The sequence below is a fragment of the Passer montanus genome, unplaced genomic scaffold (genome assembly GCF_014805655.1).
Source record: "Passer montanus isolate IOZ18808 unplaced genomic scaffold, ASM1480565v1 scaffold6, whole genome shotgun sequence".
Taxonomy (NCBI): Eukaryota; Metazoa; Chordata; class Aves; order Passeriformes; family Passeridae; genus Passer; species Passer montanus.
In genome coordinates this window covers 3,107,376-3,133,390 of record NW_024371037.1, presented here as the reverse complement: position 1 = coordinate 3,133,390, position 26,015 = coordinate 3,107,376, and the positions used below count along the sequence as shown (strand labels likewise).

The 26,015-nt window shown below is 35.4% G+C and overlaps 1 protein-coding gene across 5 annotated transcripts in view; it reads left to right on the top strand.

The window, feature by feature from the left end:
• Positions 1–26,015, top strand: part of BRD1 (bromodomain containing 1) — a 66,666-nt gene that overhangs the window by 25,928 nt on the left and 14,723 nt on the right. For 2 of the 5 annotated variants that reach the window (XM_039726832.1, XM_039726833.1), the window contains exons 4-8: positions 5,893–6,024; positions 9,161–9,289; positions 10,196–10,508; positions 11,527–11,787; positions 14,937–15,425. In XM_039726832.1, coding sequence (XP_039582766.1) covers positions 5,893–6,024; positions 9,161–9,289; positions 10,196–10,508; positions 11,527–11,787; positions 14,937–15,425 — 1,324 coding nt within the window. Of the gene's footprint in view, positions 1–5,892; positions 6,025–9,160; positions 9,290–10,195; positions 10,509–11,526; positions 11,788–14,936; positions 15,426–25,169; positions 25,381–26,015 lie in introns of those variants that run through there. The other 3 variants (XM_039726836.1, XM_039726834.1, XM_039726835.1) reach the window with 3 other exon arrangements.

Genomic DNA, 26,015 nt, shown 5'->3' with positions numbered 1-26,015 from the left:
AGTTGGTGATGAAGTTCAAAGACCTGTTTCAGCTTCTGGTTTGATTTTGACACAGTTAAGTGGGACTGTAGACAAGCATAAGTTCAGTTGTACACTCCTCTGAATAAGTTGTTGAAAAACATCAAAACAGCAACTCCAGGTGGTCTGTTTTGGTTTCAAGTTACTGGATAGCTTCAAAAATAATTAAAATGTCTGAATTGTGTACATGTAGACTTTGAAATGCTATGAAGCATCATGATGTGGAAATTTTTACTGCATCCAAGTTACCTTTTTGAATGGAATGGAATGTGTAGGTGGGTGTGTTCTTTCCATTCTCCTGGTGCTTGACTTCCTGTAAAATAGCTTCTAAAATGTAGCAATTAATTTTATAATAATTTACTCGTATTAAATTGAATTTTTTCTCCCCGCTGAAGTGGAACTGTTATTTTTGTCAGAATTGTATTTCTGTTTGCTGATTAAGTAATTGATTGATGTAGTCATAAAAAATACCGTGGTCAACACTGCTTCCTAATTAGTTGATCTGTCATGTTTGTGTGTGTTTATTTTTTTAGCTGTTCTTGTGGAAAAAAAATCTAATTAGTAATTTCCAGATTAATTGAGATTGGAAAGGACCTCTGGAGGTCATCTGATACAACCCCACTGCTCAAGCAGGGTCACTTAGAACAGGTTGTCCAGCACCATGTCCAGCTGGCTTTTGAGTTATCCAAGGGTGGAAACTCCACAACTTCTCTGGGCAGCTGTGCCAGTGCTTGGTCACCCTTACAGTTTAGAAAGAAACCAAGAGTCTTCTGATGCCTGTTCTTACTTTGTGCCATTGCCTCTTGTGTTGTCACTGGGCACCTCTGAATGGAGCCTGGCTCTATGTTTTTGCCTCCTCCCTTCAAGTATTTAGGTTGGTGAGATTTCTGCTCCTGAGCCTTTTCTCCTCCAGGCTAAACGGTTTGAGCTCTCTCAGCCTTTCCTCATAGCTGAGATTCTCGAATTCCATTTACATGGACTCCTTTTAGGTGAAGTCAGCTTTGAATATAAACCAGCTACTTGTTTATCTTGTTTTCATTGTTTCTATATAACTACATTTTAAAATTTGATTCATCTTTTACTTCTGTATTAGAGGTTTGAAAAGTGATACTTAGCAGTGTACCTAGTGTTACCTAATAATAGTTGAAATTAATTTGTTGAGACAATAAACTTCTTTTTAAATGAGCTTGAGTCCTTATAAAATACTAAAGGCAAGCAAGGTGCTATTGTGGCAGCATAGAACTAGACCACTGTCAGTGTCCAAAAAATTACACAAGCCAGTTTTCTTCTGGGATGACATGATAAGGGTGCAACATTGCTATGTATTTAAATAATGATTATCACAATAAAACTATTATTGTAATTAATGTTTGATTAAAATAAAATAGGCCTTTAATATGAGCATTTTAAAATTCAGTTGTCTGTTTACACTTCGGTACAAACAAAACTACTACAAAAGTAGTTCTTTATTGTCTTTTCTAATTTGAGAATGATTCTTAAATAAGGAAATATATTCTAAATAAATTGGAAGCTATTTATATTGGTGTGTTGAAAAGTTTATTCTTTTGAAAAGTAAAATCTTGTTCCAAGGTGAGCTGAGTAATAAATGAGTCTGTTGATGAAAAATGTGTAGTTAGTGCTTTTGAGTGAGTAGCAAGTGTCCTGTGTATGACATTGTGTCTTTTTCAGAGCACTTTCAATAGCTATTTATTAAAGCAGTCATAACTGCAAGGCAGTGAATGTATTTTGTTACTCCCAAGTATAAACCAATTTGTAATCAAGACAATAAACAACAGTGGCATACCTGTTGTGAGAACACCTTAAAAAGTTTTAGATTATTTTGTTAATTTCAGTCCAGATGGGAAAATTCTTTTTATTTTATGTGAGGGGTCAGAATATTAAGATACCTACATAGATTTTTCAGTTTATCAAATATAAACAGTGATGTAATAAGATCCAGGGATTTTTAAAAATTGTTGTTTAAACAGAAAAGAAGTGCTATAATGATGAACCAAAACCCTGAAAATGGTTTAAGAATGTATGGTAGAAAGTGGTTTTGGTCCCTCTCTGTTTGGTTACTAGAACAAATTTGGCAAAGGGAGAGGTCTTCATGATCTAGACTTACTTCCTAATAAATGTGTTTCACAGTTTAGTTATGGTATGGTTTTGAAGATCTAAGAGTTCTAGACCAGGCTAAATGACCTGGACTGCCTCACCATTTGCAGGAACAAGGAACTCTGTAAGAGAATGGTTTATGCTTTCACTTCTCTCTCCACCTAGAGAAATTAAGGAAAGGTATTGGAATACTCTTAAGAAATTTACATCCTCATTATTTTAGGTTTTTTTCCCTGAACTTTAAGAATGCTTGAATGAAAATATAGCATGAAATATAAGTGTAGAAGCTTGCTGCTGCTGCAGTGATGATGTCAGTTTAAAGCCACTGTTAGAAGAAATAAAAGAGAAGGTGCTGATGACTTAAGGTCACACCTGCACAGAGATTTCATTAAGGACACAAGTTGCAACCACTAAATGGTTTTGTCTGATTGCCATACAAGTCCAGCAGAGCATGCTAATAAAATGAATTGTATTGCTTAAGGTCCAGTTGCATCACTGTCATTCTATTTCTGTTTGTATCATATTAAGTTACAGCCTCTCTAAGGAGTGAGGCTGTTCTCACACATTCACATCCAGCAGGAGGAGGGGTATGGTGCTACACTGACAGTATTCCTGCTGGTATGGAGACATTGGTAGCATACTAATGCTGAGACAAGTTCTCAGCTGCTGCATGTTTTGTGTAGACTTAAAAACGTTTTCCTCTTCTCTCAGTATCAACAAATAGGTAATATTCTAGGTAATACTTAATACTAGGTAATATTTCTAGGTAATACTGTGTTCAGCAATAACTTAGTCCACTGGAAAACCATAGACTCACAGAATGGTTTAGAGTGGAAGGGTCCTTAAAGACCATTTAGTTCTCACATACTGCCATGGGCAGGAACAGCTTCCACTGGACCAGGTTACTCAATGCCCCACCCAACCTGACCTTGAACACTGTCTGGGAATGGGACATTAACAGCTTCTCTGGGCAATCTGTTCCAGTGCCACACCACCCTCACAGCCAAGAATTTCTTCCTAATATCTAATCTAAATTTCTCTTCTTTCAGTTTTAACTCATTGCTCCTTGTCCTAGTTCCTGATGAAGAGTCCCTCTCCAAATGAGAATTCCTATATAAATTTTTCTTGTGTCATCAGCCAAATGAAACTTGGTGGTTGTCAGGACAGTTGTAAAAAGAAGGAAGAAGAAGAACTTCCTTACGAGAAAGTTAATAGAAACTTTCTATGTCAGAAAGCTAAAAAAGTTGAATGGAATCCTTTGTATCTTGAGTTTTTGCTGGTTGGTTGTTGGAAACAATATCATGCTCTCTTCAACTTTCATGGATCTTTAATCTAATTAAGGTATATGTTGTATGTCAGATAATAAATAGGTTAGGGCAAAGGAGAGTTATATTAGCTATTAAGTTGTAAACTGTCTGCAAGCATTACTTTGCATAGAAGTGTCAAAATATTGGAGGCTTGCTATTAATCTCCAAACCAGAGTGCCATTTGGAAAGGTAGTGTATGTGTGCAGAAAAAAAAGGGTGGCAGGGTACTTTTGATACTTTGGGTCATATCTGCAGATTGACAAGTATGTGCCTATTATATGGAATTAAATTGGTTGGTAAAACAACTTGATTCAGGTAAAATATTTTTATTTTATTTGCGTGCAACTGCACCTTGAGGTTCAGCCAAGTACTTAAGTATCTAATAAACTACCCTAAGGCTAGCTGTAACATTATTTTTTCTTGCTGTATTTAGGTTTCCTGCCCACCCTAGAACTAGTACAATTTGTTGACTTAGCTTTCAGCAGGCTCAGTTCCCCAATTGCTTAAATTATGCAGTTAAATATGGCAAAAGAGCAGGCTCTGAATATTTGCAAGAAAAGGGAGGATGAGTCTGCTACTTCTGGCAGTTTAATTTTGGTTCTGACAAACAGCAGAACTGAAAAAATGGTACAACTAAGATTTGGGTTGCATTTCCACGCATGAGGTTTATACTTGGAGATGAAGGGGTTTAGGAGAGTAGCAGTGGCACTGTAGTGGCAGTGTTAGTGGCAGTTAGGCTTCCTATTTCAGTGAGTCTCCTCAGAATTTTAAAGAATTGAAAATTATTGAAAATATTAATACTCTTATCTGTCAAAACTTACTTTGAACCATTCTGACCCCAGCAGTTAAATTATCTTGTGTCTATGTAAAGATTTAACTCTTTAAAAGAAATTAGAAGTGTCAATTGTAATAGTCATTGGGAAAGGGAACTAGAAGTTTCTAGCTCCTGTTTTTAGGTTGTTGGGGTAGGGTATTTTTTGTGGGGTTTGTTTGTTTGGTTTTTTGTAGTTGTTTGGGGTTTTTGTGTTTTTGTTGGCTTTTTTAGGTGGTGTTGTTGTTGTTGTTTTGTTTTTCTTAATGAAAAGAAAATGAAATACAGTTTCTTAATGAAACTGTTATTTCCAGATTGGTATATTCTAGTGCAGAAATGGTTGATATTTTAAGTATTTTCAGCTTCACTGAAGTCAGAGATTTGAATAAAACTTAAGCTTTACCTTTGCAAAGTACATGAAGCAATAAAATACAATGCAGATGATAGAATTATAGCGCTGGCAAATCTATTAGATAATGTTTTTAAGCTTCCAGCTAGGAAGGGCCAGCTATCTGAAAAAATTGCACAAACTTTCTTTAGAGGACCTATGGTACTTCTAAATTATTCTTTTAATGAATTTTTGGCTTTTGGTGTAATACTTTGTAATGTTGTTTGTTGTTCATCTCCTTAGTCATTTTCCTTTATTCCTCTGTCTCCCATATATAAAAGCTGATGGAATTTAGTGGTTTTGTTTTAGGTTTTAGAACACCCTCCAAGATGACCTAGGTATATATTGCATTTTGCCAGTTACAGGCAAGCATGCAAAGTTTTGGATATCTCTCAGATACACTTTTATAAAAGACTCATTTTTCAAATGTAATAATTTTCCAAAACAGATGTTTCTTTTGTGTAATTGGTACGAATATCAGGCAGTTTCTTTATGGCCTCATTTCTGATGAATTACCAATACCATTTGAATTCTGGAAGTCATATTCTAGTATCCTCCCTTTTTCTTATGAAAAAATAGTAAAGGCAAACAAACACTCTGGGTTTTGTATGTACAAATCAATGTAAATACTACAAGTGTTTAAACATTGCTTACTCTGAAAATGTAAATTAAATTCTTTCATCCCTTTTCCAAAAGAGTGTATTGCTGCATTATTCACCAGCAATATAATTTGAAGTTACTCTGTTATCTAATAAACAGCTTTTAATTTCCTGTCCTCACAAGCCATAATTATTTTGTTTTGTTACAAGTGTGTCCTAGTTCTGCTGGGTGTGAGGGAGGTGGACTGTGTTGACCACATGAATAATTTGTTTCTGCCAGGCTGGAGCTTCTGAAGAAACTGGTAGTGTTCACCTAGTTTGGATTTTGATGCGAAAATCCTGTATTGTATTTTGCAGCGTGTTGTATTTCTCAGTTGCTGTTTGCTGTGTTGCTTCTTCTGATGTCAATAGCCATTGCCATATGATTGCTTTCTAGTTTAGATTTTATTTTCAGTTAGACCCTCAAGTAACTCTGGAAGATACTCTGACCACAGGTTTTCTGTTGTTGCAACATGAAGCATATGAGCAAGTGCCATAACTTGGTCACAGTAGATTCTCATTTCATGTGCATACGTTTTGTGGTTGAATGGAACTATCTTATAAAAAGAGATATGCATTTTTCTTTTCATGAAAATGTTTTGATTGTTTTCTTAGAGAGAAGATGATGAAGAAATGCAAGCCTTAAAAGAAAAATTGAAGTACTGGCAAAGGCTGCGCCATGATCTTGAAAGAGCACGTTTATTGATAGAACTCATACGTAAGCGTGAAAAATTAAAAAGAGAACAGGTAAATGAAACACCTTTTACTTTGGTGAAGCTTTTCTGAAGGAAAGATAATTCAAGTATTCTTACAGGTTTTTCAGTAGAAGGATAGCTGTATTTTAATCCTTTTAGGGTCAAGTAACATATGTACATGCTGTGCACTGAAACTATTTAAAATATATGAAATTTTCATAGAATCGCTTGGGTTGAAAGGAACATTAAGGATTGTATTGTCCCAACCCCTCTTCAATAAACAGGAACATCTTCAACTAGATCAGGTTGATCAAAGCCCCATCCAATCTAATCTTTAATTTTAACAGGAGTAAGGCATTTACTATCTCTCTGGGCAACCTCTTGTTCCAGTGCTTCACCCTCATTGTAAAAAAATTCTTCTTTATATGTAGTCTGAATCTACCCTCTTAGTTTAAAACTGTACGCCTTGTCCAGCACCCTCATTGTAAAAAAATTTTTCTTTATATGTAGTCTGAATCTACCCTCTTTTAGTTTAAAACTGTATGCCTTGTCCAGTCACTACAGGCCCTACTAATCAGTTTGTCCCCATTTACTTATAAACCTCCTTTAAGTACTGACAGGCTGCAGTAAAGTCTCATTTGGGCCCTCTCTTCTCCAGGATGTGCAGCCCCATTTCTCTCATCCTTTCTTCAGAAGAGAGCTCCAGTCTGATCGTATTAGTGGCCCTCCTCTGGACCCACTCCCAACAGCTTTATGCCTTATGGTGGGGGCTGCAGAGCTGGATGCAGCAGTCCAGGTGGGGCCAAATGAGGGCAGAGTAGAGGGACAGAATCACCTCCCTTGACCTGCTGGCCACACTCTTTTGATACAGCCCTGGGTGCAGTTGACTTTCTGGGCTGCAAGCATACTCTGCCGGCTCATACTGAGGTTTTCATCCACCAGTACACTCAAGTTCTTGACGGGGCTGGAGCTATTAATCTCTCAGCTGGTACTGATACCTGGGGTTGTCACAACCCAGTTGCTGGAGGACCTTTTTGAACCCCATGAGATTCCCATGGGGCCCACTTCTTGAGTTTGACTGTGTCTGGGTGGGATCCTGTCCTTCAGGTGTGTCAACTGCACAATTCATCTTGGTGTCATCTGCAGATTTGTTGCGGGTATACTTGGTCCTTTGGTCTTAGGTCATTGATGAAAATATTAACTGTACTACTGGTCCCAGTACAGACCCCTGAGGAACACCACTCATTACTGATCTCCAACCAGAGTCCAAGCCATTGATCACTGCTCTCAGGGTGCAGCCATCCAGCCAATTCCTCACCTGTGGAGCAGTCCAGCCCTTGAATCCATCTCTCTTCAGTTTAGAGAGAGGGATGTTGTTGAGGACCATGTCAGAGGCGTTAGAGAAGTCCAGATAGATGACATTTTCCCTTATCTGCTTAAAAGAGTTACTCCATCATAGAAGGCCACTAGGTTGGTCAGACTACTAGGTTAGTTAGGCAGGACTTACCTTTTGTAAGGCTGTGCTGGCTGTCGTGAATCATCTCCTTTTGCCCTACATGGAAGCTTTGCCTTGTAAAGTTATCCATAATGCACTCCAGGAATCTCCTGCAGCTCGTTGTGGTACTTTTCCACATGTCAGAGTGGTTGAAGTCCCCGTCCGGACAGGAGCGTGTAAAAGCAGTGCCTGTCTGTAGCTGGAGCAGAAAGGCTTTGTCAATAGTCTCCCCTAGATCTGAAATAAATACCAACCACAAGGTTCCTTCTTTCACCTTGGTGCCTAAGATTTCAATCTTGCTCATGGCTTTTCTTGAGACAACTCCCCAGAGTATGTTCATTTCTCATTTTAGAAGGCAACCCCACTGCCCCTTGGTATGCTCTTGGCCCTTCTGACCATCCATAGTCACACTTCAGTTGTGGGATTTGTCCTACCAAATTTCGGTAATGGAAATAAGGGTGTAGCTCTCTACCAGCACTGTGACCTCCAGCTCCTCCTGTTTGTTGTCCATGCTGTATGCGCTGGTATAGAGAAATTATTTAAGACACTCTCTTAGACTTACAAAAATGATTGGTTTCCAAAGAACTGTAGAAGATTTGATCTGTTCAGGTTTTCTCAATACATGCCCATATACTTAGTAGCACTTTTATCCTTCTGTCAAGAAAAAAGCAGAAATAAAAGCTGCATCTGAAGTCCTACAGCATTCTGCAGTTAACATTGCCAGGAGAAGAGATTTGAGGAAGTGATAATGCAGAAAGATAAAATCTTAAGTGAAAACTGAACGCAAAATATTTGCACTTAGTTTTTAATGGTCCTTATTTATAAAAACACCGTTTCATTTTTATTATTGCAAACTGTGAACATTTGTTGCCAGCTAAAATAATTTGTCCTTCTGGAGTGCTTACTGGAATTCTACGCATCATTCACGTGTATTCACATATCACTTGCTTTACAAATGTATTTATAAGCATGTACTTTATGTATGTGAGTTTGCTTATACTTTATTTACACGTATATTATATGTATGCACACACATCTTTAATCTTTCATTAAGGATTTACTTTAGCCATAGCAAGACTGTTTCATTGTTGACATCTCTTAAAATGGCTTGAAAATTAAGCTGCCGAGCAATCTACATAGTGCCAAAAATAAAAAAATATCTGAAGGATATTGAAGTATTTGAAGATATTGATTCCGTTTTTTGAAATAATTTTCTTGGAATTTATGTAGAACATCGTCTTTCAGATTACTCTTTGTTTTGGTCTTATGTTGCCTGTAAATCAGATTCTCTTTTTAAACTTCAGACATAGCAGTAAAACTGAAATTTAATTTGAAACATTACCTTTAAACTCTTACTATTTTCACATGGTTGGTGAATTGTGAAGCTGTTATTATATAGCATCTTTTAAAAAAATACATTTAAAAATGGAACAAAATTCTTACGTATAAAACACAAATTTGTGTTCTGGGAAACTGGAGTTGAAGGAATAAGGATGTTTTTTTCTTATGGAATCAGCTGAAAACCTATGTCAGATAAATTCCAACTGATGATATTGAAAGTAATACTGAACTCATTTACTTAAATTTATTTATATTTTATATGTTATCTACTATACTATACTACTGCTGCTAAACAACTTTAATACAGTATTTTAGTGGAAAATGCTCAGTTGGATAACTGTTGCTTCTTTAGGTCAAGCTTGAGCAGGTTACTATGGAACTTCAGCTTATTCCATTCACTGTACTTCTGCGGTCGGTTCTGGATCAGCTGCAGGAAAAGGATTCTGCTCGTATATTTGCTCAGCCAGTGAACCTTAAAGAGGTACGTTTGCAGCTGTGTTTCGTGATGTTTACATGTGGCTTGGTGGCACTTAAGTACAGGAAACAAGTCATTACATGCAGAGTTGGAAGCAGTGTTAGCTTTTCATCTTTATTCTGATAATTAACATTATGAGTTATGGTCTACTGCTATGGAAACATTTTTATGCTTATATACCAAAATAATTTCTGGGAAATAACCCATTCTTGTATAGAATGTTGGGTTCATACTGTTACTTTGCAGTAAGATGATTTTGGTAAAGCAAATTTCAAGGGTGTCAAAAATTGCAATGCAGATACTGTGTTCTTACTTGAAGGTCAGACTACACAGATTAGAGTATACATGTGTGCATTTGTGCATATACTGCATAAACATCTGTTTATTATATGTGGAGTCATTAAGGTTGAAAAAGGCTGCCAAGATCATCAAGTCCAGTCTTTGCCCTAATACCAGTATGCCGACTAAAGCATATCGCAAAGTGCACTCCATGGACAGCCACTGCACCAGCTCCCTGAGGAGCCTGTTCAATTCTTAACCAGCCTTTCAGTCTAGAAATCTTTCCTAATATCCAAGCTGAATTGCCCCTGCCACAACTTGAGGCCATTTTCCCTTGTTTCTATCACGAGTTGCCTGAAAGTAGGAGTACATAAAACCACACAATTCCCAATAAAAAGTAGTTTCAGCATCTCTCAGTAGAGCTCAAACTTGTTACCCGAGATGCAGAATATTGTAATATGTAAACTTCTGTTGGCATGCAAATGTTTGCAATATCTAGATGTGTTGCATTTTTAATTTCTTCTATTGAGGTGTTACAAGATAAGTTTAAGAAGCAGATCAGTTACTAACTAATGTTACTTTGTCTGTAATTAGACAATTTTACCCATTTGTGTTTTAAATATTTATTTGAAGGTTCCAGACTATTTGGATCATATTAAACATCCTATGGATTTCTCTACCATGCGGAAACGGTTAGAAGCTCAAGGCTATAAAAACCTCACTGAGTTTGAAGAAGACTTCAATCTGATCATAGATAACTGTATGAAATACAATGCAAAAGATACAATATTTTATAGAGCTGCAGTGCGGTTAAGAGATCAAGGAGGTGTAGTTCTCAGGCAAGCCAGGCGAGATGCTGAAGGAATTGGTTATAACAATGAAACTGGAATGCACTTACCAGAACGGCCTAAACTTGAGTCACCCCAGCCTTTCTCTTGGGAAGATGGTAAGATGTTTTTCAGTTATTTTGGAAAGTTGCATTTTTCATTGCATACAGTGTGTATATTCCACACAGATGTTTAGGATTGTTGCTCTCCAGTTTGCTAACTAGATTCTCCACTGCTCGTTAAAAACATTGCTTGAAAGAGTCTGGTGTTTCTATTCTACCAGATCTGTCATAAATCTGGATTCTGATTTTGGCAGTGTCAGAGCCTGATTTAACAATTTATGCAGAAAAGGTTTTTTTTTTTAAGTTGAGTGCTTTCTTTCACGTGATCGTATATGCTTGTAAGGCATGGAAAATGAATACCAGTATTCATGAACTTCAGCACATTCCTGAGTAACCTATTCAAAAAATTGAGCACATTTGTAATACTAGGAATTAAATAGTTTTTTTTTGACATACACATGAGTTTTCTGAGGTTTGGCAGTGGAGAATAATTAACACATTTCTTTTATAACCATAATTTTATCCTTTTCTTTATCAAGAAGGAATTTGTTAAAGTGGGAAGGATTAATTATGTCTTCCTTCTGACCTTTTATTTCTTTGTTCTGCTACTTAGTTTTTTTGATCAAAATGCTGAGTAAGAAAAATGGTAAATATATGGTAGGAATAGTAGGAATTAATTAATAAATAGTAGGAATTTAAATTAATGAATACATAGTAGGAATTAATTTCAATATTTCGGACTATAAATAGGTTTTTGACGGTATAATTATGTCTTCCTTCTGACCTTTTATTTCTTTGTTCTGCTACTTAATTTTTTTGATCAAAATGCTGATTAAGAAAAATGGTAAATATATAGTAGGAATAGTAGGAATTAATGAAATAGTAGGAATTTAAATTAATTAATATATAGTAGGAATTAATTTCAAGATTTCTGACTATAATCTAAATAGGTTTTTGACAGTATTTTTTTTATTTTGGCATGCGAATTCAGTTTTTTTCCTTTTGTTGTATTACTGTTCTGAGAATATTCTGGGAAATGCTAACACATTTTCAATTGTACGTGTTTTGACTTTAGTGGATAGGTTACTGAATCCTGCAAACAGAGCACATATGTCCTTGGAAGAACAGCTGAGAGAGCTGCTAGAAAAACTTGATCTCACCTGTGCAATGAAATCCAGTGGGTCAAGGAGCAAAAGAGCAAAGCTGTTAAAGAAAGAAATCAGCATTATTCGCAACAAACTCAGTCAGCAACACAACCAAGCTCCTCAAATAGAGTCAGGTATTGGAAGTTTCGAGGAAGAAAGTGCAGCATTAGAACAAGATGGAGAAGAAGAAGGTAAGATTGTAAACCAGGTTTAAGCTGTTCTGAGTCGCTTCAGTCAGGTGCTGTGATGTGAGTAATAGTGTGAATTAAAGAATCTGATTAACTAATATTAAATTTAAAATATTGTTTTTAAAATTAAAAGAATAGTTTTAAAATATGAAAATAGCTGCCTAATCACAACAAATGTTTTAAGAGTAAAAGTATCTTCTTAAAAAAAACTACCTCCCTTACTTTTTATGGTAGCAAAGGGTTAAAAAAGGAAAGTGCAACCAATCTCATAGGAATAGCAGCTGGAAATGCTTGAGTGGAAAATACCTTTTCACTTTTGGAAATACACTTAAATTTCAAAATATGTATTAGGGATCATGTGAGCCTAGGTCAATGGTAATGAAGACTGGCTGTTATACTGTCTTTGTAGCCTTTTTTATTCACTACTCCAGACTCTAGGCAGGAGAGTGGGTAGGCTTTGGGGTTATTTGTTTATTTATTTATCTATTTTAAGTAAAACTAACTATTGATAAGACTTAACCAATTTCATGTTGTAGAATTAAGTCAGCCACATCTGCCTAGCTCTTCCCCTTTTGCTTCTCTTCCTCCTCAAAACATTTGTCTCAGAACTTGTCTACTCTTGGCTAATTGCCATTGATTTCAATGAGAGCAGTGTGCTGGAAGCACTAACTTAATATTTTAATTAAATATAGTATTTGCAATTTTTAGCTTTTAAATTGAGTTTCTGAGGTTTTTATTGCTCATTTTTAAATTATGCAAAGAAAATCTGTCACTCAAGTAAGAATTCTATTGGCTTTCTTTCATGATTAGCTCTAAGGAACTAAACTTTTTCTTTAGGAGAGTTAGAGATGCGTTTCATTTTTGAAAAAGTGCATTGAATAGGAGGAGGAAAGAGCTCAAGGGAAAGTGGAAGCATGGTAATAAATAAAATAGTCTCTATTTGTTGTGGCTTGGTGCTCTCCACATTTTTGAAAGGTGAAGTCAATTAAATGATTGTCCTTAACTGCCATTCAAACAGCAACTTGGTGTTTAGTTCCAAACAGAACTTGCTGGAGATTTGAGCCTTGGTAGAAAAAGTGTACATGAATCAGCACACTATTTTGTTCTGAGGCTTTTAAGTGTTTTTAAAATGTTTAATGGTTTGGATTTTTTAAATTTGGGTATTTTTTAATCTTCAAGTGATGATGGTATTAAATACAGTTCTTTAGGAATGTGGGGTTTGGCACCTAATGAATCCACAACCTTTTTTTTATTTGTAGCTTAACATTCTGATGCCACAGCCTTTTACTTCAGCAGTTTTTTATGAAAAAAGTAGTCCAAAGTGAACAGTAGTGGTTTTCTTATATTTACAGTAGGCTTTGTAAATAAAACATGATGAAAGGCATGATCCAGGTTTGATTGGTATGGTAGTTATGGCTTTGGTTTAGAGGAGAGTAATGAAAATTAGTTCAAATTTCAGTTCATAAATGGAAGGTACATAGAGGAGTAAAGAGAACAAATGACCCAAAAAAAAAGATAAGAAAAATCCTGTGCCCAGGATCTCTGCAGGAGATGAGTTTGCTAGAACTCTGAATTACCTACTTGCAATTCAGTTTCCAGTCTTCAGTCATGTGAAAAATACAGTACCAGAACAACCCCGTGAAATTTAGGTTTTATTTCTAAATAATTCTCAAGTGGTTTTATGTTATTTAGTATTTCTGCAAATACTTTCTAATTAGTTGTAAGAAAATCAGAATTTGTTCACAAAGGAAGTCACCGTGGACATTTTAAAGTACAGGATTTTTTAATGGCTAATAGTTTAAATGTGTTTCTCTGGCTTTACATTTCATTCTACGGTCTTCTGAAATATTAGTTACCAGTTCTAATCCTGTGTGCCTGCAAGTGATGTAAGCACAATCACTGTATTTTAAAAACAGGTATTTTTAATATGAGCTATGCTGTTGTTTCATTAAACCTTAAACAACAGGGTAAACATTTTTTTGCACTTAGAAATAGTTGATTTCCAAGTCAAAACTGCTGAGCCAAAACCAAACAAAATAAACTGCAAATAGAGAACTTAAACACTTTGGGGTTTTACACCCTTCTTCAGGTGGCATAGAAAATTTAACTAAGTTTAAATATTTTACGTGATAGCATAAATAGTACATTAGTGTTATACAGTTACTCTAGAGTAAGTATTTCCTTTCTTGTATTTTGAAAGATTCTTTTGGAAGCTTTAACATCTTTTTGAATTGATAATTATGGGTTAGGACATCCTTATACTTGTATTAGGGAATGCTGCAATAGTAGAATGTTTATTTTGTTTCCCATTACTTGTGATGAAAAAAATGAAACTAGTTTTGTACACTCACTGTCATATCTCTCTCGTCTTTTCCTAGCATGGATTTAGTGGAATTGAGTGGGACAGGATTATACTTAAAAAGTGGGGGAGAAGGGGAGAAAAAGGCTAGAGGGTGGTTTTTCTGATTTCTCATATCAAATCTGCATTTATCAAATGTGTTATTTTTCAACTAGTGGCTAATCAAGCTGCAAGATTTTGGGGGTATTGGGTTTATCTTCTCCATTTTTATTACTTTTTTGTAGATAAAACTTCTGGTCAAAACTGTAAAAAGGTTTTACAAATCATGCCCTTGTGTAGATTTTGTAACACATTTTAGTTCACTCAAGTAGAACAGATTACAGGTACCTTTTTTTTTAATTGGTTAGCTGATAAAATTTTTCATAGGCAAGTAAGGTGAATATTGATAAGGTGAAATAGATAAAAACGTATGTTACAAAAAATTTTACTTGAATGGCAGTATAATTGCATTTAACAGATAATCATCCACCACCCCAACTTCCTAATGAAAAAATAGATTTTTTTAGTTAATGAAACTAACACAACTGCATGAGAAGAAGCAAGTACTTATCCAGGTATAAATTGTTAACACCAGCTATAGACGTCTTCTTTTCTACCCCTGTTACATTCCCAGTATAAAAGTAGGAACTACTAACTAGGACAGATTGTTGCTAGACAAGTTTTGGTTTTAAAATGTTATGCTTTGTTTCCAGACAACAATTTATTTGGTGGGCTGCACATTTATAGTGAGTTTTATAATAGACTTTATAACTACAGGTTTTCAAAAATCACACTCTATTTATAATTTTTTCAGGAGATAAATCTCCCCCTAAACTTGAACCATCAGATGCATTACCTCTTCCTTCAAACTTGGAGACTAATTCAGAACCACCAACCCTCAAACCAGTAGAACTCAATCCAGAGCAGAGTAAGCTTTACAAAAGAGTAAAATTTGATAATGAATTATATAGCACTTCCATTCAGAAAGAAATAAATGGACACACTCCAGAACACTTACTTGACAGTAATCTCAATGAGTCGACTGTTTCTGCTGTAGCTGAGTCATCAACTGATGTAAACAGACGTACATCCATTCTCTTCTGCAAATCGAAAAGTATAAGCCCCCAAAAGTCTGCAAAGAACACTGAAACCCAGCCAACTTCTCCACAGCTAGGGACCAAAACCTTTTTGTCTGTAGTCCTTCCAAGGTTGGAGACACTTCTGCACCCAAGGAAAAGATCAAGGAGTGCATGTGGAGATTCTGAGGTTGATGATGAGTCCCCTGTAAAGCGCTTGGATACAGGTAAATGTTTACAAAACTTATTTGAATGGATGCATCTGGAAAGTTAACATACCTGTTAATTTTTACATACATGTGATTGTTAATCTTCAGATTTTAGCATTTAAAACAGGTTGTCCTCATAGTTGAGTAGTTACAGTTCATAAAATTATTATTCATGTTTGTGTTGGCCCTTGACAGTTAGACTTACTGAATGAAGTTTGGGTTCTTTAGTTTTACAATGCAGTTTTTGAGATTACACACATGGGTGTATATGAAACCTGCAGGAAAGATGAATTGGCTGCTTTTTTGCAAATTCCGTGTTAAATTACATGGAAACTTGACGTGTGATGTCAAAACTAAAAGGCTTGTAAGCAGGAGCATAAAAAATACTTGTGCCATGTATGATTTCATTTTGCTGAGTGCTAACTCCAAGCATATTTTTATTTTTATGAAACTGATGACTGTGTATGAGGCACGTTGTATATCCATGTATTTTATGGAAGTGTTAAAACCCCAACATATAACAACGCTTCATGTGGTTTTTTTTTTAAGTCTGTGCGCTTTCAGTAGAGTTGAAGGTGAGATTATGCTCTTAATGAGACTTCTTTAAAGGATATGTGAAAGAAAATGTTATCTTAATACATTAGTGCAGACCAGCTCAAGACATTAATTATATCTTCTTAGCACGTCATAGTTCTGTTTATTTGAGAAGTTCATATAAAACCTTTGAGGAAGAAAAGCAGCATCAAAAGATTACTTATGGATACTTCCTTAATGTCATCCATGGCCATTGCTATAACTTTTATATTACTTTTGAAATAAATACTCTGTTACATTGTCATGTTGGGAACCCTTATGCAGGTATGAAAACAGTGTGTGGGGGTGGGTTTGTCTCTTTGAATGAAAGAGATAGGAGTTTCATTTGAACATTAGGTGTGAAGATGTGCTCCAAAAGCTGGGGGGACGGTGGGTTTATTTGGGGGAAAAGGGAAGTGTTGTTGATTTTTAGGTTGTTTCTTTTTGGTTTAGTGGGAATTTTGTTTGTTTTGAATAACAGGATTTAGGGATGTGGGGCAGTGCGCTTTTTTAATTGGTTGGTTGGTTGGGGTTTTTGTGAATGATCAGGTGAGGACACTAATGATTCTAATGCTGGAATCATAGTACGAGAAAATGTTATGTAAGAAGGAGTGAGGGGAATTGTTTTTCATTTATATTTTTGGGGTTTTGTTTGGTTTGCCTGTTTGGAAAGCCCCAACTTCCATTCATTTTCCGAACAACTTGGAAAGAGCGTGCAGATTTGATCTGGTACTTTAGTTCTGAAGTAAGGACAAGTGAAGACAGTGTGGTAGTAGAAGTTAGTTAATCTTTATTAATGACATAAAAAGCTTTGGTTTCCAAATATCCTAATTTGCCAGTTTATAACCTAGATAATTTCATTATCATGTACCTGTACATAGATTGCATTTTGTCACACACAGTGAATCATTTTGTGCTAGATCACACCGGGAATTAATACTAATGCCTTGAAATTTTTGTGTTAAACATGGTGAATTTTATCTTTAGGGGAAGAAAAGGTTTTTATTTTGTAAGAAAACTAACTTAATTCTTAAAGAGAAAAAAAAGGCAGCAACAAAACCAAAACCCACCAGATTTCTGAATACATTTAAATTCAGCCATTTTTCTTTCTAGCTGTGGAGTTAGGTGTATGTAGAGCAAATATGCTTTTGATTATCTTCAAAACTTAACAACCTAGTTAAAGTAATTTTAAAATTCTGTTAAAAGGTTTTTCCATTGTTAATTTAAAACAAAATTGCCTAGACTTTTTCTGAAGCTAGTAAAGATATAAAGAGAATTAAATTTATGTAGAACTAATACTTAGGGGGCATTTATAGTTAGAATTTGTACTTGTTCAAGAAGAGTGAATTGAAACAGTTTGGCCAATTAATATTCACCTGAAAATGTTCTAGTTATTCTTTAATAGTATGTCGTGTTTTAAGCATATATGGTTCATACAGATGTGGCAGTTTATCAGATCTTATTCCTTTGATTAGTTTGCTTGTTTACAAGCAAACATTTTGCTTTCATATAGGAAATTTTATTCCTCATGTTATTTTCAAATTTGTGTCTCCACACTAATTTAAGTAATTTGCAGTTGGCAGCTATCTTGAGCTACAGTTAAGCAGGAAACCAGCACAAATGTCAGATACGTACCAAGACTTAAAAACAGTTGAGATTTTTCTGTGTATGCAGCTGGTATTGATCCATGTAGATGTCTGTGTTATGATAAAAATGCATTTGGTGATGTATACAGCAATACATTCTTTCTCTTTGGTTATTTTTTATAAAATTTAATCTCATGCTGTAGGTAAAAATGTTTTTATTCAGTAGAATCCAGCAAAGCTTTTTCTTCCAAAGCCATCCAATCATAGGAAAAGGCATGCAACAGGCTTCTTGTGTGCATTGACATGGGTTATCAGCTTTGTGGGAAATCCCTGTAGTTGAAAATGAATTATTGTTGCACAGTTTTCTTTGAATGGTGTGAATATTAACTGTCCTTAATTTTACTGAATACAGAAAAAATCATGAAAAAGAACCACTTATTGTGGCAAGGATTGAAATTTTCAAGTGGTCGAGAGCTGCACTGTCATATATTTTTTCTTTCTTACCTATTCATAGCCAGTATGAGGGTTTTTGACATTATTTAAGGATGTCTTGTTTCTGTCCCTTACTCTTCAGTCTCTTCAGCGTTTCCCTTTCTTATCACTGCTGTATTCTTACATGACAAAGTTCAAAGGAAGACTCTAAAATTTATTTGAGTGAAATAAACCACACCTACCTGGTTGTTTCATTATTCTTATAGACTGCTTTTATTGTGCTCGCTTGAGTTACATTTGGGGTTAAGGTTTTTCCAGTTATTTTCAAGAAAGAGACCTAGAATCCACTGACACGCTCGTTGTGTGGTGTCCCACATGCTATTGGCTTTCATACATAAGATTACTGAAATGCCAGCTCTTTTTCAGAAATGAGGGACTACTGAACAACGTGAGTTAGCCTTCAAAGAGAACTGAAAGCAGTTCATTTCAATACTGTGACCTTTCATATGTGCATCTTTAAAATACATGAAGCAGGAGTGTAATGTAATCTTAAATTTAAATTTTCTAGTGTTCTACTAGGGCATTACCACAGAGTACATCTGTCTGTAGTTGCTGTGTAGAAACTGATAGCGGCATAGTGGAGACATGTTTAAAAATTTCCTATACATATTTGATGTATTTTGAGTTTGCGTCACATTGTATCTAGCAACAATTACCAAAAGAAGATTGTTGGTTTACCTAGGAAATTTTGGTGACATCAGAGATTGGTGTGTGATCCTTGAAGGTTGGGCATGTCAAGTCTTAACTGTGACAAGTTTAATGACCTTTTCAAAATACCCATTGTATACTTACCTCACTCTTTTGTTACAAAGATGAATCATTTTTGTCAGGGAAATATTTTGTGCAGTTATTACTGCAGTTTTTTCTCTGCAGTATTAATGGGTAGAAGGTAGATTTTACTGACCATTAAAAATCTGCCTGTATCCATCTGCTATCTTATTAGTAAGATAGCAGATGGAACAAATTATTGTTTCAAGAAACCTTTTTTAACATTGTAAAATGCTAGATTATGTTCAGATTAAATTTGCCTGTGTACTTGTGTTATTAGTCATCTCTAAGGTTTGTAAATTTGGGTTTTATAATTCATAGTTGCTGTTACAGTGCTCTCTATTTTAATTAGAAACTTAGTATTTAAAATACACTATCCTAAAAACACCACTGTAACTTACCATAGAATCAGGATTTTAGATCGTGGTTATTATAGTGCAGAATGTTGTGTTTCTATTATTTCTTTTCAAGTGTAGTAGTAGAAAATTTCAGTAACGTGTATAATCTACTTCATATTTTAACTTCCAGCTACACAGATTTTCTCAAAGTACTGAAACACATGTAAACAAGTATTTAGAATATGGATCACTGAAGTAGAATATTCACATAGTAAAATGCACAGAGTGAGGGAATTAATAATTTCTTAATGCATACTTCACATACAGTTATCAGTATACAACAAAAATTCCTTATTAAACCTGTTAGTAAATGTTGGGCTGACTTTGTTTCTGCTCAACTACAACAAAGTGGTGACAAGTAACCTGTATACGAATTCCATTTGCATTTGATCGAATTTAATATTGTAGTGAGGACTTAAAACTTAATTTGATATGATAAGAGTAGACATTGTGTCTGGACTGAAATGGAACACAGTTCATTATTTTAATTCTTGAGTACTTGATTTCTAATGAATCTTTGCCTCTCTGGAACACAGGCCAATTTGGCTAAAAATGAGGCTTCATATGCACAGCATTCATTACCATTCTATAAATTGAGGAAGTGAAAGTAAAACATGCATGTCTAATAAACTTATGTCTTCAAAGTAAATAAACTAAACTAAAGGTTCCTTAGTGAAGAAAGGCCCCAAATTGGTATAATTTCTCTTGTGGTTAGCATAGATAGGAATGACAGTACATGTATATGTGTGTGTGTGTGTATATATAAAATTGATATTCATTAATCAAGTACAACAAATTCACTAAATCTAATTACAGATCCAGAGTCCTGATTTATTGTATTGAATTGCATAGTGATTGTTTCATGTGAAGTCTGATTTGAAATTTAATTATTTGAGCACTTAATGGTGTCAAAGAACTTTAGCTGCCTGACTCCAGGAGGTTTGGAAACATAAAACATTTTAAGGTGTATTTGCAAACAAACAAAGTATTAGAGATTGTGAGGAGATTATGAAGGCCTAAAAGAAGTTATTCCCTGGATTGTTAAATTTGTCAGTGTAGAGACCTGGGGAGTACAGGAGTCTGACTGTTCAGTTGTCAGGATATGTTTGGTTAATTGGTCTTCTAGTAGGTTGATAGGCCACTGGGAAATGTAGGACTATTTGCTAAGAAAATAAAGCAAATTAAGGAAAGAAATTAGGAGGGGAAAAAAACCCTCCATTGCATTTCTTAATTTCTTTTTGGCCCAATCAAACTTTAGATAGGAGTTCTGCCAGGCCTATGAAAATTTCTGCCAATTTAATTTCTGGGAACATTTTGAGAGATTGGAGAGGGTTTTTGTAATACACCTAGAATAAAATAAGTCCATAAGGCAGAAAGATGGGGTAGGAAGCTATTTTATGCCAATCAACAATCACAATGTGTTTTAAGAACATAAACATTCCTTCTGGTTTTATTTAATATAAATAATCATAGTATTAACTTCCTGACAATGAAAAATCCTTTTCCTATTTCTTGATTTATGTTATTAAAATAGGGGGAATTTTGCGCAGCATAGTTGAGAGTGGTGGGGGTCGATGAATACCTGGTTAAATGGCAATGTGGTGTTTTTTTCAAGGCTTGTGAGGTGTGTACATACATAAGATACATTATACACTAGTATTCTGGAAATTTTTCTTGGGTCTTAAAAATGTTAATATCTTTGAAAGTGATGTCTTTTGGGTTATTTTAAAAATATTAATTATTGGCACCCAATGTATAATTGCTGTGTTTTCTAGGATGCTTATAACCAAATCTTCTGTAATAATAAATGTTTCTGGAAGCCCTTCTGTTTAGCTTGATGCTGTAGGAATTGTGGAGCCTTTTACTGTATTCTAGTGCTGCTTTTTTTATTTTTCTCTTTTTTTTTTTTATTACTTAGCTCATTTCTTGGCCCAGGTGATGCTGTAGGAATTGTCGAGCCTTTTACTGTATTCTAGTGCTGCTTTTTTATTTTTCTCTCTTTTTTTTTTTTTTAAGACTTAGCTCATTACTTGGCCCAGATTTGGCTTTGTAAAAAATTAAATGTCATAGTCCCCTATGTGCTTCATTTGTGACATTTAAGACTTTTTTTCTGTGTGGTGCAGATGGTAAACAGAACTGTGGGATTTATTGAAAATATCTAAAAAGTTAGTGAATTTGGAGATTCACACTATACTTTCTGTGTGTTCTTAATTTATTTAAGAAGATGCTTGCCATGGTGCTGTGGCATAGATGACCTACCTTCAGATTCACAGGCTTAGATATGGTGAAGTCCCCTCTTGCCAGACATACTGTTTATCAAAGTGGATCGAGTCGGCTGACCTGTTTGGGACATCGTAGAGTAGTTTGGGTTGGAAGGGGCCTTTAAAGGTTATCCAGGCCAACCCCCACATGCTCACCCACAGGTCTGATTGAAGAGATGGACAATAGAAAAGGTTAATGCAGTGACTCCACAGCAGTGTCAGGCACTGAACCTGGCAGGCAAAAGTACCAGTCACTGGTGGCCCATTCTGCCATGAGTGGAGAGTGGGACAGTTTACACGCGTGATTGACTGCAGATTAATGTCTCTCGGAGAAGGTTTGTGTGTGGACTTGTGGTTTGTGGTGGTTTTCTATCTTTTCCCCTTTTTCCATTCAGTGAGAACAGATTAGATAATGCATTTGCATGCACAGAGGAATGTCCTTCATAAAGAGTAATGTAGTTGTCCACTGCATCATACACACAGTCCAGTATTCGGGGATAGTTTAAATTGAATAGCTCTCTGCTGTGTTTCTCGTTGTAGTACCCAGATATAATTTCTTTGGTGTGCGCAGGGGAAGTGTACACGTTAAGAAGATATCCCATACAAAGAAACATGTAACACTCAAGAATGGGTAAAATTGAAGCCAAGTTGCTTTGTTTTGTTGCTGCCAAAACAGCAGTCATTGGTCGTGCTGTCACTTTGACAGGCCGTGCTCTCCTAATGTGGTAATGCTCACACTTTGATTTCATTTTCTCTTCTCTTTTCTTTTATTCTATTTTCTTCCTTGACTTTTCCTTTTTCTTTTCCCTCCAAAGCTGTAATAATGCTCAGAAATTACTTCTTAACAGCATGGCATTGAAAAAAAATGGAGACACAAGCAGATGCTGAGAATTAACCTTTAGCTGATAAACATGGCTAACTCCTGAGTTCTCTAAAAAATTCTGTGTTGAAGATAAAAGTGCCTCAGGTCTGAGGGAGAAAAAAGCAACTATAGATTCATCTGATTAGACACAAAGATATGAACATGCAAATCAGCCTTATTTTAACTCTTTTGTTCAGTTTTGCCTAAAAACAGCAAAGCTGGGCTGGGTATTTAATAGCTCTTGATTATCTTCACTTGAGGATGCTTCAAGCACTGTCAGGTTGACTGCATGAGCAGTGAAACATCTCATTTGGTCTTTCCACATCCTGTCGATGAAGCCAGGAGGAAAATCTTAGCATAGCAAGCACTGTTGATTTTTGCTAGGCTGGAATAATTTTTTAGTATGATGTTTCAGCCTCAAAGGATTCAGGTCATGCACTTCCTGAAGTACTCTGCGAGCTGTCATAGAAGGAGGCTGTAAAGCACTGGATCTTTTATACTGAATCACATGAAGTTTTAATCTCCCTGCGTGAAGTACCTCTCAAGGTAAAAAAAGCCTGGAAAATTAGGACTGGGAATGCAGCTGAGTAATTTACTGAAGTAATTAAAAGATTTACATTTTACTGTGATGTCCTGTCTGTCATCGCCAAAATGGCAGATCTCTGCCTTGATCTTTCTTTCAAGTAGCAACTGCAGTTTCATTTTCTGTTCCTATCCTAGAAAGAGGAACAAATTATGCATCAGTTTTCCTAAATAGCTGTGGAAGGCAAATAAATGCTAAATTATTTTTAGTAGAATCAGATTGCTGGACCTGCTTACATAGGAGAACCTCTGGAGTTTTTTTGTCCATCTGTTTCCTTTTCATTGGATAGCATACCTAAAAGTTGTGTCCTCACAATTACAGGGAAACCCTTACTTTCAATGAAGAAAAATCTGTGTTGATAAAAGCTCTGTGTAAAATCCTGTAGATAGTAATTTCCAAAAGTTAGTTCCATACAGGAACATCTTGGAAATGGAGCAGCCTTTCTTTGTAGGTGCCAGGTCCTGCTGGGCTGCTCTGAAAGACTCCTAGGCATGAGGATTTTCATGCAAATAATATATATTGATTTAAGTCTTTAAGAAATTTCTAAAGATTTTTTTTTTTCATTTATATCAGGATTTTGTAGGTGAGAAAGTAAAAAATCCTCAAATGGAAAATGTTTTAAAAAATTTGTTTCTTTCTTAAGGATGTTAACTGTTTGGGCATAAGTCAGTAAAAAATGTTTGGAAAAAATTCTGATCTTAAATCCTCCTAAGTAATTTTTGCCAAGGTAATTAGAAGTAAATGATTCTAAATATTACTGACTTTTTATAGTAATTTCTGGGATCCTAAATGACATACCATTGGTCTGTATGTGATTGAGGCACTTAAAGCTTGTATTTTGCAATCATGTGTCATAAATTATATAAACCAAAGCTGATTCAGGAATTCAGTTTGTAAAGTCAGTTTTGAATTTTTCAGATTTTGAGTTTGCACTTTTTAATGGCGCTTTCTACTCTACTGCTTCATCAGTCTGTACCATTGGAACAGCTGATACTGTCTTAGAAGAAGTAGTAATTTTTTTTTTTTTTTTGAGAAATGTTTCTTCTTGTATGATCTTATTTCGTTTCAGAGTTTTCTGGAGTGTTTTCAAACTCCTCCACTAAGGTTGCCTCCCACTTACATGTTTTAAAATGCCTTGAGCAATCATCCTCCTGTTGTACTGCAGAGCAATGTATGATCCTTATCTTATGGAAGTTGTAGTTATTAAATGATGATTAGTTTTCTTTTCTGTTGTGTAAAACAGATTTTGCTGTTGTATTAGAGTCTCATCTGGTTTACCAAAGACACTTCTTATGCTCAGATTTGAAGAAAATCAGTAGTTACAAGATGAATTCTTTGACATTCTTTTGGAACCCATCAAACAGGCCATTCATTGAGCCACCAAACTGTATTTGTTCTGTGTCACTTAAATCTTCAAAGGTTAAGATTTTCTGGTTAGGATCTTGAAAGGTACTGCTGTTTAGTGTGTAGGTGCCACATCATGAGCTCATACTGAGCTGTCTTTGCTGTCCTTAGCCATGACCAAGTTTTAAAAGCTTTATTTCCAAGGGGACTCTTCACACCTTTGTAGTCTTTGAGTAACTAACTGGCTTCCATTTTGTCTGCATACTGAAGACTGTTTTAAGTACTGGAAGCTTTGCTGTGCTCTGATATTCATCTGTGTACTCTGAAAAGAAGAATTGTCTTTAATATTCCTACTGCACATTAGAAATTACTGTTTGAAGTAACATTTAAAGGGTTTCTCTTAGAGTCTTACTGCTCTTACTTTTGAAAAAATAACTTAGTGGGTGCCTTCCTGTTTCTGCGGTCTGCCCATTTCCAAGGTTTGCGTTTTTAGGAATACAATAACTTCTGATGATTTATTACCTTGAAGTATTCCCTTATCCTGTGTGTGCTTATCTGTATATATAAATCCCCCTAAATCAGTGACATCCCCTTTCTTACTCTTACTGGAGGTATTTTTAGCTACATTTCTAAACTGTTCTTGATGCATATCATGCATATGGAGGTTGTATTCTGTGTTTTCAATGACTTTCAGTATTCTTTTTCAAGAAAGAGGCCTGAATCAAAGTGAAACTTACTTAGATAGTTCCTTTAGAAACCTTAGGTTTTAGTGATAGAATATGTGGGACACTTGTGTCGTTCTCACTGTCTCTGACACTGCTGTAAGGATGGCTTATTTAATTGAAAGCTCTGTTTCCTTTTAGAGAGACTTAATGGCTTTTTCACTGTCTTCCAGGTTCTCATATTAACTAATATCATGCTGGGTATTTATCTCTTTGGATCCTAATTATTTTCTATTATCCTCAACATGGAATGGAATTCAATTAAATGATCATTTTGGAACGCAGAAAGACAATTTCATTTGAAGTAATTAATTTGGATCATGTTGGAGACACCAGCCATCCTTAAAACAAAAAACAAATAGAAATGAACACTCTTGGAGGAAGTCTTTGACACATATGAAACTATGCTCTTCATTCAATATATTGCCCCATTTCCGTAAGTTACAAAGTTGTACGTGTTGTAGTATATGTGACACACACTGGTTGCAGAGTTTCACCAGTCCCAACAGTCTTATTCCCAGAACATGTTCTGTGAGAGCAGATTAGCTGAGAATGCTACATCTCCATCCTCTTCCCTTCCCCCAAAAAAACAGTCTCATCTTCCTTGGAGAAATGAAACCTACCAGAAAAAAAAGGGTTTTTAAAATAAAATACACATTTTCCTCTACAGTGTATATATTTTAATGAAGAGTAACATCAGTGGTTCTGGGTAAGTGCACAAGTCGTGACTGAAAATGAAGCTAAATAGTGTTCTAGAAGTGCTGGTTGCACTGTGTGCAGTCATTGTTTGAATGCTCGCAGGTTTTTTAGTGGTTGAACCTCAGCCCTTCAGGTCTAGTTTTAGGAGAGCACTTACATCTTACATTTGGATGTGCTTGGTTTTGCATCAAGCTACACATAGTACAGTATTAATTGCTTTAGAATAGTTTTGTGCAAATTCTGCTTCTTTTTGTTTCAGCAGAACTGTAAGGTGTGATTACAGTCTGAAATGTACAATTCTGTATTCTGGGGCAGCATTT